Source organism: Lissotriton vulgaris, chromosome 6 (assembly GCF_964263255.1).
Source record: "Lissotriton vulgaris chromosome 6, aLisVul1.2, whole genome shotgun sequence".
Lineage (NCBI taxonomy): Eukaryota > Metazoa > Chordata > Amphibia > Caudata > Salamandridae > Lissotriton > Lissotriton vulgaris.
The window spans coordinates 991,703,011-991,721,191 of record NC_141694.1 but is presented as its reverse complement, the minus strand read 5'-3'; the positions used below and the strand labels follow the sequence as shown (position 1 = coordinate 991,721,191).

At 41.6% G+C, this 18,181-nt stretch overlaps 1 protein-coding gene across 15 annotated transcripts in view; it reads left to right on the top strand.

Moving 5' to 3' along the window:
• LOC147708315 (protein 4.1-like) overlaps positions 1-18,181 on the top strand; it is a 1,681,744-nt gene that overhangs the window by 1,292,129 nt on the left and 371,434 nt on the right. For 4 of the 15 annotated variants that reach the window (XM_086927034.1, XM_086927023.1, XM_086927025.1 and 1 more), the window contains 2 exons: positions 9,699-9,758; positions 9,898-9,927. The exons of 7 other annotated variants lie outside the window; for them this stretch is intronic. In XM_086927034.1, coding sequence (XP_086783160.1) covers positions 9,699-9,758; positions 9,898-9,927 — 90 coding nt within the window. Of the gene's footprint in view, positions 1-9,698; positions 9,759-9,884; positions 9,928-10,179; positions 10,243-18,181 lie in introns of all 15 variants that reach the window. 4 more of the 15 variants (XM_086927027.1, XM_086927028.1, XM_086927037.1 and 1 more) reach the window with 3 other exon arrangements.

The following is an 18,181-nucleotide window of genomic DNA, read 5'->3' as shown; positions in this document are numbered from 1 at the left end:
ACCTTGACTTTCGTACCCCATAACAAATTCTTACATTTCCTCAAAGCCCCAAAAATCGCCGGCGACTCCTTTTCAATGACCGAATAATTCAGTTCTGTGCCCCTAAAACACCTTGAGGCACAAGCAATCAATCTTTCTGCACCACAATTCTTTTGAAGAAGAAGAGCACCTATATTTTTAGCACTGTCATCCGTTAAGATGTCGGTCTGATGACCAGGTACAAAAGCTTGTAATGAAGGCGACTTCCTTAAAAATCCTCCTTGATGGAAATAAATTCCCTAGCACATTCATGACTCCATTCAAAAACAACATTTTTTTTCCTGTTAATTTCTTAAGATTTTGTGTCTTGTCAGCATAACCTTGGATAAACTTTTAGTAAAACTCAACCATTGCCAAGGAGAACAACTCCTCCTTGTTACTTGGTTCACTCATTTTTTCAATCGTATCAACCAGTTCTTTTCTTGGAAAAATACCTTGACCAGTGATACGATGACCTAGATAGTTGACCTCTTCCACCTCAAACTTGCACTTTTCTTTTTTTAAGTGTCAACCCTGATTTTATGTAACCTTTCCAATACCGCACACACTCTCAAGAAATGTTCAGTTTTGGTACTTCCATAAATTAACAGATCGTCTTGATAACATTTAACCCCTCGGAGACCTTTGAGTACATTACACATGGTCCGTTGAAAAACAGATGCTGCTGAAACGAGCCCAACAGTCATCCTAAGAAATTTAAAAGTACACATGGGTGTCACAAACGCCGTTAATTCCTGGGAAGCCTTGTCTAGCTCCACCTAATGATAGACAGACGCTAAATGAAGAGTTGTAAAATATTTAGCATCTGCTAAAGTGCTGACAATCTCATCAATATAGGGTAGAGGAAATCTGTCTACAACTACCTCTTTATTAAGTGCGCGCAATAAAACACAAAGCCTAATCTTGCCACTGGCCTTCTTAGCGACGACTATGGGAGGTAACCTCTCAGTTGCTTCAACAGACTCAATTACTCCCATATCAGTCAAACGCTGAATCTCTTTCTGCACACTGGGCTGTTCATTCAACTGTACTCTCCTGACTTTGGTAACAATGGGTACAGCACCATCCTTTAGTTTTATGTGATGTTTATAAACTCTCAGGCAACCCAACCTGTCCTCAAACACATCAGAAAAACGTTCAGCAAAAACAGTTGCTGGATTATCAACAACCTGAACCTGAACTTTGACTTGAGGATACACATTTGGATTTAGAAGAACACCCAGCAAATGTTGATGAGGATAACCTAAAAGTGCATCACCTTTTTAAGCCACATATACTTTACCAGCAGCCAATTGTCCACTCTATTCAATACATGCTATAAAATAACCTATGATGTTTATGGGCATACCACCATAACCAATGGGAGAAAAATCTTTTTTTAATAAGACAACCTTACCACTGAAATGTTTTTCAAACATGTCCTTGCTGATAATAGTGAGATTTGAGCAAGAGTCAAATTTCATCTCAATCTCAACACCCTCAATGGTAACCATATGTGAAGGATGTTTTGCTTTAGAATCATCTATTCAATACATAATTTCCTTGACTTGTGGTTGCTGTTTGACCACATGTTGTTCTCTTTTTTTTTATCTTACTCTTACAATACTTTGCAAAATGACCCCTCTTCCCACAGGCATTACAATAGACCTGCATAGCAGGACAGAATGAGGCCACCTAAAACAAATAGACCTTTCATCTTGCGAAAAAGATTTTTCTATTGGTCGTGTAAACTTCCCACTGTTTTTTTCACTGCTTAACTCACCTACACATTTCATCATGTGTTCAACACATTTTGCAATTGCTAATACCTCATCTAAAGGGGGTTCGTCCTTCAACCATAACTCCTCCCTAATTTTATCATGTGAACATTTCAAAACAAATTGATCCCTTATCCTTTCTTCTACAGCACCATCAAATTTGCAAGACGAGGCCAGTCTTCTTAACCTTGTCACAAATTCCTCAACAGACTCCTCTTTTTTCTTTTCACACAAACCAAAATGGTATCTCTCCATAATAGTGCTTACACAGGGAGGATAGTGCCTGTCTAATTGCAGTATGCAAATGTCATATTCACTCTATGCTCTCTGATCAGTAGCACTAAGTTCCGGCAAATGTTCAAGCACTTCCTGCCCTTCTCCTCCAAGACAATGAAGTAGTAATGAATGTTTGCATTCAGCACTTAGATTTGTACCACAGACTCTGGCTTAATTTATGAAAATCTTCTTCCATTTCTTCCACTTTATTGTAGGTTACCCTGGGCTCGTTAGAAAAAATGGTGGTTGTGTGATGTTCTGCATCTTAATTCTGCCTTAACTTATTAATTAAAATGAAAGTAAATAATTATTCTAAAAATTAATACTGTCCCAAACACACGTATGACTTATTAACTAATAGGCAGACATATATGACTTATTAAATCTTTATTAAACCTAAAATATGTAACCAAACCATATCATCGTTTTTTACTTATAAGGTTCAGGTTCAACCTGATACATCTTGTGCTCGGCTCGTACACAAAGTGGGGTACTCCAGAAAACTCCCCACCCTGCACCTGCGATTATTTTTCCACACAGGACACTCTGCACCTAGTTATGCTTTGTGAACATTATTTGGTGGCCCGTAAAAAATTTCTTGTCCCTATCTTGAAAGACTTAAACTTTGTTCAGGTACGGCCGGCTCTATTATACCTACAGATGCTGAATTCGGTACAGGTTACATATGGTGTAGCTTGTTTTTTGGTAGCAGCCGTTAGACAAAATAAATCAAGACTTGTGCCAAAAATCAACCACCAAACCTGACACTTGCAAAAAACCTGGGGGGAATGTCTAAAATATACTGAAATGGGTACTCCCTATATCTATTTTTTAAACTTGTCATTGTAAATCCTCTTTTAAAGATGCTTTTTATCCAGGATTGGCAATCAACTTTAAACTTGTTTAATTGTATTTTAACTTGGTTTTATGAATTATGTACTGCTTTTATGGTTTTAAGTAACCGAATAAAGATCTTTGACTGACTGACTGACTGACTTATTAAATCATATTTCAAATTTAGTTAATAAAAATTATGCCCACACATTGACACAGAGGTGTGCCAATCACTGAAGAATACTTTCCTTGCTATCCTTGATGTTGCCAATATTTCATTCTTACAGTTTTTTTTTAAAACGATTGGTTAAAACAAGTTCAGTCATAAAAGACTAAAAGGTAGTGATCATAACTTTCAAAAACTGAAGCGCTGAAAATCAAAATACCAGTCTAGGTTCTGCCGATTAAAAAAATAAAAAACTCAATCCGCCGTCTATTATCTCCCAAAGAAAGTAACGCAGTCCACTGTCTTAATTCTGCCGATGAGTTCATAGAAACAAAAACTAACGGGTTTCTATGAAACAGTCAGTAACCAAAATTACATGAGGCCGTAATAGCTCTGTTGGGTTGCTATGAAACAATGCGCTATGAAACAGTCCGCAACCAAAATGACATCACTGCGTAATGGCTCTGTGTGCGTAATAGCTCCGTAGGGTTGCTAGGAAACGATGCACTCCTTTTTCACCAACAAGATGGCACCCGTATGTAGGCATGCACAGCGTTGCACGCAACGTTTCTCCGGAAACGCAGATGTGCTCCAACACTTAGCAGAATGAAGGCCTTATACTTCACTGAAACGCAGCTGCGTTTCACGAAGCCCCTCCCGCTAATCTCCTCGACTGCATCAATTTGTTTTTGAATACTTATTACAGACTTCTTGATTAGCCGCTGGAGAAGACCGGAATGCCTTCTCATCCGTTAACAGCATACATCGTTCAGACGCAGGAGAAGTTTACAACCAACTTCTCTTTGATGATCAAAACGATGAAGGATAAGATGCAGAACTAGACCAGGAAACTTCCTCTGATGTTGGGGTGAGACCACCGTTGTCGCCAAATAAATGTGATGTCCTTGAATGAAGGAAGACCAACACTTTCCAAGTAAGTCTCGGGGTCAGTTTATTCACCCCAGCCATCAACCGCTCCAGAGTAACTGACTCCTCAAGAATCCCCTTACAACGTCAGATTCCATTCGGAACAGAATGTAATTACATGGTAATGTTCCATTAAGAACACAAGAAATGTATCATGTCACACTCATATCTTACTCTAAATCACCAGGTCATGCGGTCGAAGGACTTGATGAATACCAGTGAGGTCTGGAGTACTACAACTGATAATAATGTAGAACATTTATTTTTATTTAGCTCTTTAGACCACACTACCAATTTAAGCATTGTTAATACTGGAGAATGTTAGTATTACTTAGTTTCAGAGCACTTCGTTTTCTAATCTTAGAACAATAAAATACTTTGTTGACCTTTGCAGGATCTACATTTGTGACTTATTATTCAAAGCAGCTGTCAATGACAAGCATGTACTTCTCTGAGCCATAGTCCCAGCTTGAAAAATATTAGGCCATAAAGAGATAGCCCTCTACTAAGGATCCACCGTTTCACAACAAACCATCTTTCAACAAGATAGTTCAACAACATATCTGCATAAAACAATATTTTGTTATGTTCATGGCTTTCTATATCGGGGCACCTGTTAATGTGATATGGTAATTGTAAAAATGTGGACGAGGTTCATTTATTAGAGTATAGTTTGGTACAAAGTTACTGGACCCGCTTTATCCAGCCTTGCTGGAGATATAGACAAACAAATCTCTGATGATGAAGTGTGTGTGGCAGAAGTTGATTGTCCTTAGCAAAGCCCCTTTTTTCAAGTCTGTCACCGTTCCCTTTAAAGGGGATAATGTGGCCTCCAGGCTAAATGCATTTTCCAGAGTGGTTTCAAAGATTGGCCTTGCATGAGTTAAATGTTATTTATTTTTATTTTTATTTATCTAAACTTGTATTGCGCACAGCTACCCTCAATGGGTTTCCCGGCGCCAGGGACAGACAAGAGAAGAAAGCAAGCAAAAAGCCCAAACAGAACAAACAGTGCAGAAGGATCAATTAAACAAAAGAGTCTTTAATTTTTTCCGAAATGAGAGGAGATCAGTCTCAGCTTTCAGAGCTGGCGGAAGAGCATTCCACATCCTTGGACCAAGATAGGAAAACGAGCGGCCGCCCATTTTGGCCAATTTAATTCTAGGAACCAAGAGATTGCCACTGGTGGAGGATCTTAAAGTACGACCAGGCTCATAGATTTGAACCAGGTTCTGTAGGTATTTAGGAGCAGAGCCCTGCCGAATTTTGAAAAGAAGGCATAAGGTTTTAAATTGTACGCGGTTCGGGACCTTAAGCCAATGAAGGTCACACAGAGCCTTGGCTGCAGAAGATCTCCGGGGTACATTACACAATAGACGAGCTGATGAGTTTTGCACCACCTGGAGTTTGTTTATTGTGGCCTTATCGGCCCCAAGATAGAGCACATTCCCATAGTCGATGCGGGAGATCACAAGAGCCTGGACGACAGTTCTCCGAGTAGAGCAAGGTAACATCCATAAGATCTTCTGCAACCATCTTAAGATGGAAAAACAGATTGCAGCGACCTTTGTTACCTGCTGTCTCATTGAGAGTTTATCGTCAATAGGAAAGCCGAGGTTGCGGGCTACGGGGGTTGGATTCGGCAGAGGACCCATGTGGCAGGGCCAATGTCGAGGGCCCCACAGATCTTTATTTTTGCCCAAAATAACAACCTCGGTCTTATCACCGTTGAGCTTGAGCAGATGGTCGTGCATCCAGGCAGCAACGCGTGATAGGCCAGACTTCAAAGCAGAGACCTCATGGCCCTCACTGCTAGAGAGAGAGAACACTATCTGCGTGTCGTCAGCATACGAATAGATTGTTAAACCAGCGTCCTCCACGATGGTTGCAAGGGGTCTGATGTAGATCTTAAACAGCAAAGGGCTGAGAATCGACCCCTGGGGGACACTGTATGCTGATGGGTAGACAGCAGATTCAGCTTCTGTTGAAAATACCTGAAAGGTGCGTCCGCTTAAAAAGGAGGCTATCCAGGCCAGCGCAGATCCAGCAACACCAAGGGAGCGGAGAGAGTCAAGAAGGATGGAATGAGACAACTAACAACCTTGTTCTTGGAAAACTAACAACCTTGTTCTTGATCCAGCGGATCAGCAACAACAGATACTCCACTATCATATACTCACCTGGGCACATAAAGTGCATAAAACCTCTGGGGTCAAGTTTGTAATTTCCACAATATTTAAGATTAGTTATTTAATATTCCTAACTAACCTTTCACTGATCAAGAAGTTCTTTCCTCTGGTCAATGGGCCATTAGTTGAACTAGTTGATGGTGAGAATAACATAAAACTAACTGTTCTTTATTCAAAGTGAATATCCACAGACTCAGGAAAGTTTTAAATCTATATCTAAATAAAATGTATGTGAACCATCTCAAAAATACAGTGTAATCACAAACATTTATAGGGGAGAAAAACTCAATTAATTAACTCCAAACCTTTACCTCAGACTCGTACAATAATTAATGCTCAGAAAGGGGGAGGACAGAGAGAAAAGAACTTCAGCAAAAAACAAGAAATTATATTTACCAAGGATGGTGTGAAAGACCAACTCCCTGGCCAAAGGGCTGTTATGGGTCCCCCAGGATAGGTCAGGAGACAAAGATTTCAGGACAGGATTCAGGACCGGATAGTTGACCTCTCTAGAATACCGACGATTGCGCTGCACCCCTCTCTGACACTCTCTTCCTCCTCGAGATTCTTCTGCGATCTTCTTATCTAACCCAATTAAATTAGGATAGAGAGTTCTGCTTCAGGTTTCGCATTCGGCTCTTTATCAGCGTCTCAACATGTCTCCAGCACTGCACTCCGCATCTCCCCCAGCAATTCTTTTTTTAACTAACTAAAGCTATCTTTATTATACCTTCGTTTCTCCATGTTCCACCCACTAAAATTTCAATATCATGAAATCACGAAGTATGATTGGTTAGGCAAGGGGGTAGCTCTATCACACCATACTTACATGTCATTAAATTCAGGTCAACTGTTCGCAACCCCATCCCCCTTAATTTTTATTCATAAATTTGATTCTCATACGCTTTCAAACTTCACTTTGAAACAATATAATAACATTTTGAATAACAGTCTTCATCATTGAACTCTTCACCGCACGTTCCCATGGTGTAACACTCGACCTTGGCTCCCATTTAGTCTCTCAGTCATCGTTCCAGTAAGCTGATGCCATGCAAGCGAGTCTTCAAGACTCCATTTTAGTGTCTTCTGCTCATGCGTCGGAGTTTCCCTCCAAGCGTTAGTTCGTCATACTGTGTAGATGCAGTTAACGCATGCGCACAAAAGTTCCCCGTTTAAAGTGGTATTAGTCCGTCTTCATTGTTATCCCCATTCATACACACATATGCAAGCTTCACTAACTCGCGTGTTCATGTGGTGCGTATTAGTTATTCACAACATTTTGTTAATAACTTCGTTAGTAAGTAAGTGTTTTATTAGCATAATTAATTAAAATCATTGCAATTAGTTAGTAAGTTAAAGGAGTGAATTGCATCCAAGCAAGTCTCTTTGCTACGAAACCTTGCTCCATCATTCTAGTTTGAAGACTGGAAGAGTCTGTGGAAGGAAGTATGATGGGTTCCTCTTTCAGTACCTTATCATGATTGATATGGATCCAGTCATCTGACAAGATGTTCCTTCATTTATATTATAATGCACGTTTTCATACACTCCATTTGAAGTAAAAAATCCACTCCTCTCTTTTTGCACATAAGTACACTTCACTCAAACCTTGGCCTGCCTTTTCCTCCTCATTGCAGCGCACGTTTTGCTGCCGGTGCTTGTGGGCCCATCCGGTCAACCAACGCATTCTTGCAGACAATAGTTTGAGACAAAAGAGAGTATGGAGCCACACAGCTCTTCCCTACAACCCCTAACCAGTGGTGTGATACTGTCGAGTTCCAGTAACTGATCGAGAGCATGTTGACACCTTTTCACAATGTGGATACTGCAGTCCATTATTGTGTGTGCAATGCCATGTAAGCTTATTGCCTATGGCTTCCCGTCCTCTTTGTCTCTTCATTTTTTGGTTGAACTGAGTACCTGTTCATTATGAGCCATTTCTTTGGAGGCAGCTGATATGGTTGCAGGATGGCCAGTGAAGGTTAGCTCGCAACAAGGAGTCTTGGCGAAATGGTATTGGTTTTTTGCCAGTCTGCCTCATGGTGGTCGATTTGGGGACTAGTCTCTACTGATACCTCGGTTGCTGGAGTGAGGCAGTGTTCTGTGGGCCTCTTGCCGGTCGAGGTTTCATTTGTTTTCTTAGTTTTCATGGTGTTTATACTGCTTGAGATCTTCCAGCTAAGCGTTGTATAGCTGTGTGATTCACCTATCACAGCGGTGAGTGGATCACCAACTACACATGTTTGTTTCCCAGCTGTCCAGCAGCATTCATTGGTGGTGCACTTGAGCCTTAGGTTTTCATTAGAAATTTAGCAGACATTACCATTCGACTAGGTCTCTAAACTGCTCAGCAGTATTGACGTAACCAAAATGCTATTCACTTTTGACTACTGCCTGTGTGTGCAAAGTTGGATCTGTGCTCATCTTATGGCAAATGTTTTAAATGATGATTTACACGAATAATAATTATGTAAAATGTGTATTGACCATTTTACTTAAAGACGTAATTATTTGCTATTCTAAAGATTGATCCATCTATTGTGTTTATTATTTGAGTACACTTATTAATTGCTGTTTGTAGTTAAAAAGCTAGTTTTGGCCGAAGTGGGCAAGAAACTGTAATTAATGTGGGATAACTGCTGAAGTTTACTCTAGATAAACAAGAGATTTTTCACATGTTGGAAGGGTTGCTCCGAGTGTGTTCATTTTATACGGTGGAGTAGCTACCTGCATGCTGATTATATACCCAAGCTTAATGTCATTCAAGAGTGTACCGTGTGAAGACTAAGGTATGTCCGACCTTTTGGAGGCTTTCACTAGCATTCCTCAGCATTTACAGTCTTCTACCAGAACGAGTCTCAAAACTGTTTTGTTCACTTCTCTCTGGTATCTATCAGGCAGCCTCTTTTGCCATATACAGAACGTGTACGGCGCTTGATTACTAAATTATAAAACTACAAACATATCATAAAAAAATAAGCAATTTAAAAAAATGAAATGCTGCAGTAAGTTAAGTTTATACCAGCCGTTGCAGCTTTTCTGTAAGGCTCTTAAGCAAATCATTCCTCCTCCTCTTCCGCGAAACACACATTCAAAGACCCAAATAATAGTTTCAATCGTGCTTGTCTGGAGTTGAAATTCAAAGGGAGATGTTAAACGTTTTATTCACAAATCTTTTATTTTACAGGAGCAGTTTGAAATCAGTAGAATACAACTTGTTGTTTTCCTTTGTTACCGCACTTAAAAGTTGAAACCAATATCTTAATCAGTTGTGGTTCATTACTAAATATTGTCATTTTTGGTAGGGTGGCCTGCGTTTTTCTTTCTAGGCAGATTCATTCAGAATTGTCCATTATTGATGGGTTGGCCATCCCCTCCGTCAATTTTTGTTTCATCTGAATCAAAGGGTTTACAAATCAAATTCATAGGAACTGTTCCATAACAGTTTAAGATTCCATTTCCATTTCATCTTTACCAAATGTTACTTCATCCATTTCTGCAACACCATAGGTGGTGGAGTATCAAAGTGGCTTCAAAGGTGCAGCAGGAGATCTGACCAAAAAACAAAAGGTCTGTAAACAAGGCCCATCTTTCAAGGCTTTGTTTTTCAAAGTCCTGTTTTTTAAACAAACAAAATATTGCAGTGTTAACACATGGTAACAACTCTTTTTTGGTAACCTTTCACATGGGTGCGTGGTTGTCAACGAAGAAAGAAGAGGAGGAAACCCAACACCAGAAGGTTATAGATGCAGTTTCTGATTTTTGTTACTGTATAAATTATTTGTCTTCCTGCTTGCTTTTATGATTGCTTAGTGGGTTTTGCTTCTCTCTAATCTTGGGTTCCTCAGATTACTGTCTTGCTGTCTCCTTTTTGTTTTGTTTTATGCTTTGTCACATTGTTCTGTGTTTAAACTGTGGGTCATGTCATTTCCTGGTTGGTTTCTAAACATCTTTGCGTTCATTGTGCCCTCTTTTTAATTTGATTTCACAGAACAAGTCCTTGAGAATAGAAGGGGAAAATATTTATGTCAGACATAGCAATTTAATGTTGGAGGTTTGTATAAGGCTTCTACTCTCACGGGCTGCCAGGCTGCAAGGAATGGCATTCACTTGCAGGCTCCTCTGTGGACACAGTGCATGGCATGCATGGGGGCAGAGTCACATGGAAATGCATGCTTTGAATCGTTTACTGTATAGAACAATGATCTGTCGATGAATGCGTGTTGTAAATTACAAGGGAACGGCTGGTGAGCATAGCCCAGTTGAAACAGGTTTTTAATCCACCCTCATTACAATTGCCAAGAAGAAAACATTGTCTGCATGTGAAGTAGTAATAAGAACGTCACAGCACTATTGAGGTGTTTGCAAACAGTTCACTGTGTGCCATTGCCGTCCTGCTATACTATCAGTGTTGTATGGCACATTTAGCACAGATAGCAGAACCCAATGACTTCACTCGTAGCCATTACTTGATCAGCTCTGACTGTTGGCAAAGGGGTGTTGAAGATTCACTCAGTCACAGCTGAGCTTGTTTTATGTTTTCTATTTCTTGTTGTGCGAGAGGATTCAGTTTCTGTTAAGTAGCACTCATGACAGCCTTCCCTAACCTTATTAATGCATTTTGTTGCTTTTTGCAGATTTGATAGACTCATAGTGAATTTCCAGAGTTAACCTACTAATGCCGGAAAACCACTCTGCATAACATTGCTTTCTATTCGGTAAAGAAGTCTGCCTCGTCTCGTCTCATGGTATGATCATTGGTTCCACAACTGAGATACATGGTAAACTATTAACAGTTTTCAGCTTGGCTGTACTCAGAGGTGGGGACCAATGAAGAATGCTTGAACTGCCCACCAAAAAAATTAAGCATGATCACTTGGAGTGCATTTCGAGTCCTAGTTAATGTACCTCCTACATTTTTGTTGCACAATGGGTAGACGTATTACCAGTATTAATGGCAAATGATGGCAGTGGACTTAAAATATATTGTAAGGCCTGGATCCTGGCTAGATGCAGTACTGTTTCTATCCGGCTCACTGGTAATTTCACACGCAAATATCTCTAGAATAAGCCATCTTTCAGTAGCCAAAAGTATTTAATCTAATATATCTTTTCAACTGCAACTACCAAGGGAATGAACCCCAACTATCTGAAAATCTAGAATATCAGTGGGCTTGGGAGTTACAATTGCTTGAGTCTTCCTATTGACAATCCCTTCACTGTGCTGTCTTTTCAGATCTGAAAACCCTTTACCTACATGACGGTAAAACGTTGTAATATAACGTAAATAGCAAGGGCCCCCTGCAAATAGGTATGAGTTCCTCTAGGCAGGGAAATATGAGAATGCAAACACCAAGGGCAACTCAAAATGTTAAAAAAAACTGTCGGGCTGATTCACAAAGGTAATCTGCGACAAAGTCTAACTTTATGACTTTTGGTATTCACAGAAGTCAGTTACAACTTTTGGTATTCACTGAGGTCATTTAAGAGTTGTATCTTTACGTCCGCAGTTGGTCCAAGAATCTCCGCACCCGGGCCATACTCGCCACACCCAGGCTGCACTCTCCCGCTCAGGCTGTACTCTCTGCTTGGGCCGTACTCTTCTGCTGGATGAAGTGTAATCAATGGGCTGGAAGGCAGTTTTTACAAAAGGATAATTAGGAAAGTGTGATAAATGGTTAGGGGAGGGCATGAAAATCAGTTTGGGCAGGAAATAGGGTGTGGCCGGACAATACATCATATCCCAGAAAAGTTTACTCCTTTGCATCATGGTACAATTTGCGCTCCCCTCAGTGTTGACTGTAGTGTCGACACTACAGTCAACACTAAGGCCACTGCCCTTCGTGTTGGCTCTAGTGTTGACACTACAATCAACACTGAGGGGAGCGCAAATTGGGCACTGCATGTACCATGATGCAAAGGAGCAATCTTTTCTGGGATGTAATGTACAGTCTGGCCACACCCTTTTCCCTGCCTAAACTGATTTTCATGACCTCCCTTTACCATTTATCCCACATTCCTAATGTTCCCTTTTGTTAAAAAAAAATTGCATCCTGGCCCATTGATTACACATCATCCGGCCGGAGAGTATGGCCTAACTGCGGACGTAAAGATACAACTCTGTGAATACCAAAAGTCGTAAAGTTAGACTTTTATCTCAGATTGACTTTGTGAATCGTGCCCAATATGTTTAACTAAACATTTAGGGACATGAAGACCATATTATGAATAAATACAAAAGTTATTTTATTATAATAATATAGGAAAAATTTGTATAAATAATTCACATATGTACTTCAATCATGATTGTCTTCACTCATACTAGACAATGAACACAAAAATACACATTTCATCAAAAACATTGATCAATCTACATATGTGATGATACAGTCAGGTAACAATCAGTGGCTAGAACGAAATATCCTTTCTATGCATTAAAGTGCCTTTGTCAGGAAATGCTACACACAACACATGAGTAGATCCCGATTCTGGGCTCCAGAAAGGATCTCTCAATTGGAGGATTGACAATGTTAATTAAAAAGTACCTAAATGTACAAAAAATGTGACTGGCTACAAGAATCGAAGTACGATGGCTTGGAAATTGAAAAGGCAACTCGCATAGGTATTCAGAGACTCAATTTGTACGAATACCTATTAATACATACTTGTATAGAAGATTAGTGCCAGTTATTGTAGATACTTAAATACGGTATCCGCAAAAGATAAAAATGTTGACACCTTGGGATGGCCACTTCATTACTAACAAGACCCTACGTGTTCAGCAGCCGAACGCTGTCTGAGCCACAAGGTCTGCATTGAGGATGAAATAAATGAAACGTTGTATTGCCATTTTAAAAGTCTGTATATGTATATTCAAGTAATTGTGACAAACACTATGAGGTAGGTCCTTTTCTTACCAGCAGTGGAACAGAATTGACTATTACTTTCTAATCATGTGTGTTGTAAGCTCTTAGCTTGGCTTCTTTTGGACTGAATGATAGTGTAATGGCTTCTTTCTGAATCATTGAGTCCCTGAATTATGAGCAAAATTTAAATCATTTGTTAGCTGATATTAGTAATAGTACTAATCATCATTGTAAGAAATTGGGTTATTGATTGCGGGGGTGAAAACCCTACTCAGGCAACAACCACAATCTCTGTCAGGGTTAACCACATAAGTCACTAAATTTACCTTTGCTTAATCCTCTAGTAGCTTGGCACAAAAGCAGACAGGCTTAAGTTAGAGGCAATGTGTAAACATTGTATGTAGCGCTCAAACATTAATAAAGTGAAAACACAACACAAGAATAATCCCACACCAATTTAGAAATATAGAGAAAAATGTATAAATAAAATGACACCAAATTGGATTGCATTCAATCAGTAGAACCAGAGTTATGAATTCGTTTTTGTGACATTTAGTGCATAAAAAAATCAAGCCTGAACCATGAGTATCTGGTCACGTAAGGCAGAGTTAAAGTCAAAAGTTAAGGCAGACCATGATGGAGTGCAGTCTGGATACACAAGTGGGATTGCAACCAACCGGTCTCTGCTTAGCTTTGGATTTAAAAGAAATTTTGAAGGCGGCGTCGTCGCCGGTGAAGATTTCTTCTGTCGGATTTTGCCACTTTTTTGGAAGTCAAAAATCTCCAGCGGGGTGAAGCTGCAATCTGTAGCCACAGAAGGCTCCACGAAGCCAGATACCTTTTCCAAGATGTCCAGCTGAACAGGATTTGCTGCTGCGTAGAAGAACCTAGCAAGAGCGAAGTTAGGCCGATTGACAATGCACCATGGGCAGATTGGCGACCAGGTAGGTGTCCTAGTCTTCTGTCTGTTCTCTGGCCACTTTTTGGTGACTACTTTTCTAAGCCCCAAGGGTTAAGCAGGCACTGTACCTTTAACACCACTATTGAGTGTCCAAGACTTTGGGGCACTACTTGAGGGGTTAGTTCTCACCCCAACAGAGGCCCGGTGGAGGTTATGTCTCTGCAGTACACAACGGAGGCCAGCCAACTAGCCCTTGGAGTCACTCTGATGGTCCTTGGTCCAAACAGCAAGGCAGGTCTCAAGCAGCAGGGCAGTCCTTTTTGGGGCAAGGCAAGTCTCAAGCACCAGAGCAGTCCAATGGTAGCAGCAGGGCAGTTGTTTGAGGTACAAGACATACTTCAAACAGCAGAGCTGTCCTCTGGGGCCCAAGGCAGTCTTTTTTAAGTCCTCTATAGGTCCAGGAGTATACTGAAGGGTTGTTCTGAGGGTCTGATCTGTTTACCTGGTACCAGCCTTGGAAGTGGGGGAATGTTCTAGACTCCTCCCCATGTGTAGTTCTGGAAAGATCTTCCCTTCCGAAGGTTCCAATAAGCCTGGGGTGTCAAGAGACTAGTATCATGTTTCTTTGTGTGTGCTAGAGGCAAGTCCTTTGAAAAGCAAGAGGATAAGGGAATAGCTCTTCCCCCACCAGTCTAAGCAGGGTGGCCCATCCTGACAACATCTAGTCCCCCTTTGTCTCACGGTGTTTGAGTAATACACAAAGCTCAAGAGCTATGCTGTTCACAGTCACATGATCACACTGGCATCAGGCACCAAATGGTTACCGTAAGAAAATGCCATCTTCCTAAAAGTTTATTAACATAAAAGTGGCATTTTCATTATTGTGACTTAAAATCTCACTTGGCCATTAAAGAGGATTTTAAAGTGCAATTCATTTGAGTCCAGACATGACTTTCCTACCTGTTCCTGATCAAAAGTTAGTACTTTATAAATACACTATTATATCCTAATATTATCCTACAGGAAAGGTAGGCCTTTCAGTGGTGAAAAGCTAATTTTGGAGTATTTCCCTATCCCGACATGTAAAACCTAAAAACATGTCCTACTTTTTAAATACAATGCACCCAGCCCTATGGATCTTATATAGCCTAACTTAGGGATGACTTGAATGTATTAAAAAAAAAAATGTTTGGCCCCGGGAAAAAGGTTTACTTTTCCATGCCTAATTGGCAGTTTAAAACTGCACTGCAAGCTGCAATGGCAGGCCTGAGACATGTTTAAAAGTGCTACTTTAGTGGATGTCACAATGAGTGCTGCAGGCTCACTAGAAGGATTTAGTTTAGAGATTCGTGGTATATGTAGTACCTCTTTACTTAGACCTACTTGTAAATTAAATGTGCCATTCAGATGCATGTTAATGTTACCATGTTTAGGGGAGAGAACACAAGTAGTACTAATTAGCTGTGGTAAAGTGCACAGAATTCTAATGCCAACTAAAACAAAATTTAGGAAGCAGGAGGGGTGAAGCAAAAATAAATTGGGGTGACCCTGCAGAGAGGGGCCAAGGTTTACATGACCCCCTTCCAGCCAAAAGCCAGGTTAGACTAATCAATACCTTAATGGGCTTCCCTGCTTTTGCAATAACAAATGGGCAGTGTGCCTCTCCTGCAGTGCACTTGTCAGTTCTGTTCTCCTCTGAACCTAGTTGGATCTCATTGTCACTACGCTGCTGAGTCACTGGACTCACCCAGGTGAAACTTTTCTCCTTATTTGTGGACCCCATCTGTGAAGCACCTAACCTTAATTTGCTTTACTACAAATTCAGCCCAGTAGGTAGACAGTACCACCATGACCAACAAAGTGATGTGCCCCATTCCGCCTCTTAGATCAGGGCCCTGTCCTCAACCAAGGAAAAGCTCTGACCTTAAGGACAACAACCAACAGAGGTCGAGGACACCCGTCTGTGTCAAGAGCCCGGCCCAGGGCCATTCACTGTCAGGTGGAGGCTCCATGTAGTGGCCGTGGTTAGGCTCACCTCCAGTCTTCGATCTGGCAAGGAGCTTTTTTTACTGCTCTTGGGGGGGTTCTCTGACACCTGAGGTTTCTCAGAGGGGGGGGGGGGGGGGGGACAGCTGTCTTGGACATCTAGCCGCAGATACCCTACCTTTGAACTTTCAGGTGTCAGGCTGAATCCGGCAAAATTTTTTAGCAGTACCTCTAGGCGCTGGTAGATTCTGTCTGTCGCCTTAGCGTGATGTCTGCGTTGTGACATCCTCATCGTCAATATAACTGTCACTCTGGCGTGCTGATGTCAGTTTTTTTTTCATTTCCGGGCCAGCTAGTACAGATCCTTCGAAGAGAGCTAACCCTGGCAATATTTTGACAGATTTTTCCACTTTTGTTGACTCCTTTCGGTGTGTTAGGAATGTCTAGCTAGAAGACCTCCGTGTTCAAGCCGTGCGGCACCTGTCACCGCGCCATGTCGGTCATGGACCCTAATCTTGTATGTCTCTAGTGCCTGGAGTGCGACCACGACACAAAGTCAGTCTCCGACTGCCAGCCATGGCACCTAAGGCTTTGAGTGAGCAGTCTCTAAAGCTGAAAGCTGTCCTGTCCCACGGAGGTCGCCTCGTCGATCTCCTTTCCGGTCTTGGTCAGGTGGAAGGTCCCAGCACCGCTCCGGAGGGACGAAGCCCCCTCCCTCGTAGTTGTTGCGGTCAGGTAAGAGGCACCACAAGAAGTCGATGCGTGCTCCACAGAGCGAGTGCCTAGGTCAGCTCCGCATTTCCCCTCTGTTTCTGGGGCCAGGAGCGACCCCCACTGATGGGGCAGCTTCTTGCTGTCCTTAAACCTCTGCCTATACTTCTCAGAGGTGAAACTATACTTTCTGACAATAGCGTCCTTCATGAGGGGATACCTTATCCTGCCCCTCCCTCCCCCCCCACCATTCTCTAGGGCCAGTAAATGCATCCCTCCCTTCACTGCGAATGTGCCTTCAGAGACTGGCCCCCCAATCCTCCTCGGGGACCCTGTGTATCTCTAAGGCAACTCGTAAGGCTCAAACCACTGGTCATTATGATTCCCCACAACAAAGTTAGACACCAGGTCCTTGGGGTTGTGGCCTGTCCTTTCTCCACTGGGTAAACTGCCACCATTGTTGCTGGACTCTGAGATATGTTTGACTATTTGAAAGAGACTATTAGTTATAGATTCCTTACCTTAGAATTAACCCCAGAAGTCATACTGGATCGGGAGAATTTTTTCTCAGCAGTACCCCTGTGTGTCGGTAGTTGGCGTCGTGGTCGCCGTTGTGACGTTGCAGTATCTACTTAGATGCTGCTCCTGCGCTCTGCCGTCTGTTATTTCTTTTTCTGCGCCAGCCGGAGAGAGCAGTAGCCTTAGTCACTTTTTTAAAAAAATGTAAAATTTTCTTTTTACTGATGACATTAACATGTTACAATTGCAGTTGCCAAATATAATCAGAGCAATACACTTACAGTAAGGCCTATGCTAACAGTCCTATCTCTAGCGTACATTGCTGAAGAACTACTCCCAACCAAAAAGTTTTATTCTGTATCTATTGACAACGCTGGGTGACGTTTCGCCTGCGGGTGTTGATTGATTTTTAATTTGTAAAGCGCAGCGAATGCCCGGAGGCGTCTTGGCACTGAGGATCGAGACTAGAACAGGTGCAAAAAGGAGTTAAAGTCTACTCGGAACAGCCAGGTCTTTCGAGATTTCCTGAATGAAATGAGATTAGGACTGTTCTTAATTGTGAAAGGCAGAAGATTCCAGAGTTTGGAAGATCTTAACAGGAAGCTTCTACCTCCCCAACGTGCCTGCTTGAACCTGGGGACTTGAAGTAATTTCAGTTGCGCAGATCTAAGGTCCTAGAAGGCACATAGTACTTTATTCTAGACGGCCGGTAGGAAGGACCCCTTCCCTGGAGAGCTTTAAACGTAATGCAAAGTGACTTAAAGATGATTCTTTTCTGGACCGGCAGCCAATGAAGTGCTGCTAGCCGCCGGGACACTGGTTCATGCTTAGGAATGTTCAAGATCAATCTGGCAGCAGCGTTCTGCAGACTTTGGAGCTTACGCCGATACTGTGATTGGATCCCTAGATACAATGCATTGCCATAGTCCAGCCTGGAAATGGCAAGGGCAGTTACCACGGTTTTCAGGGCATCAGGAGGAATAAAACATTGAACTTCCTAATCAGTTTAA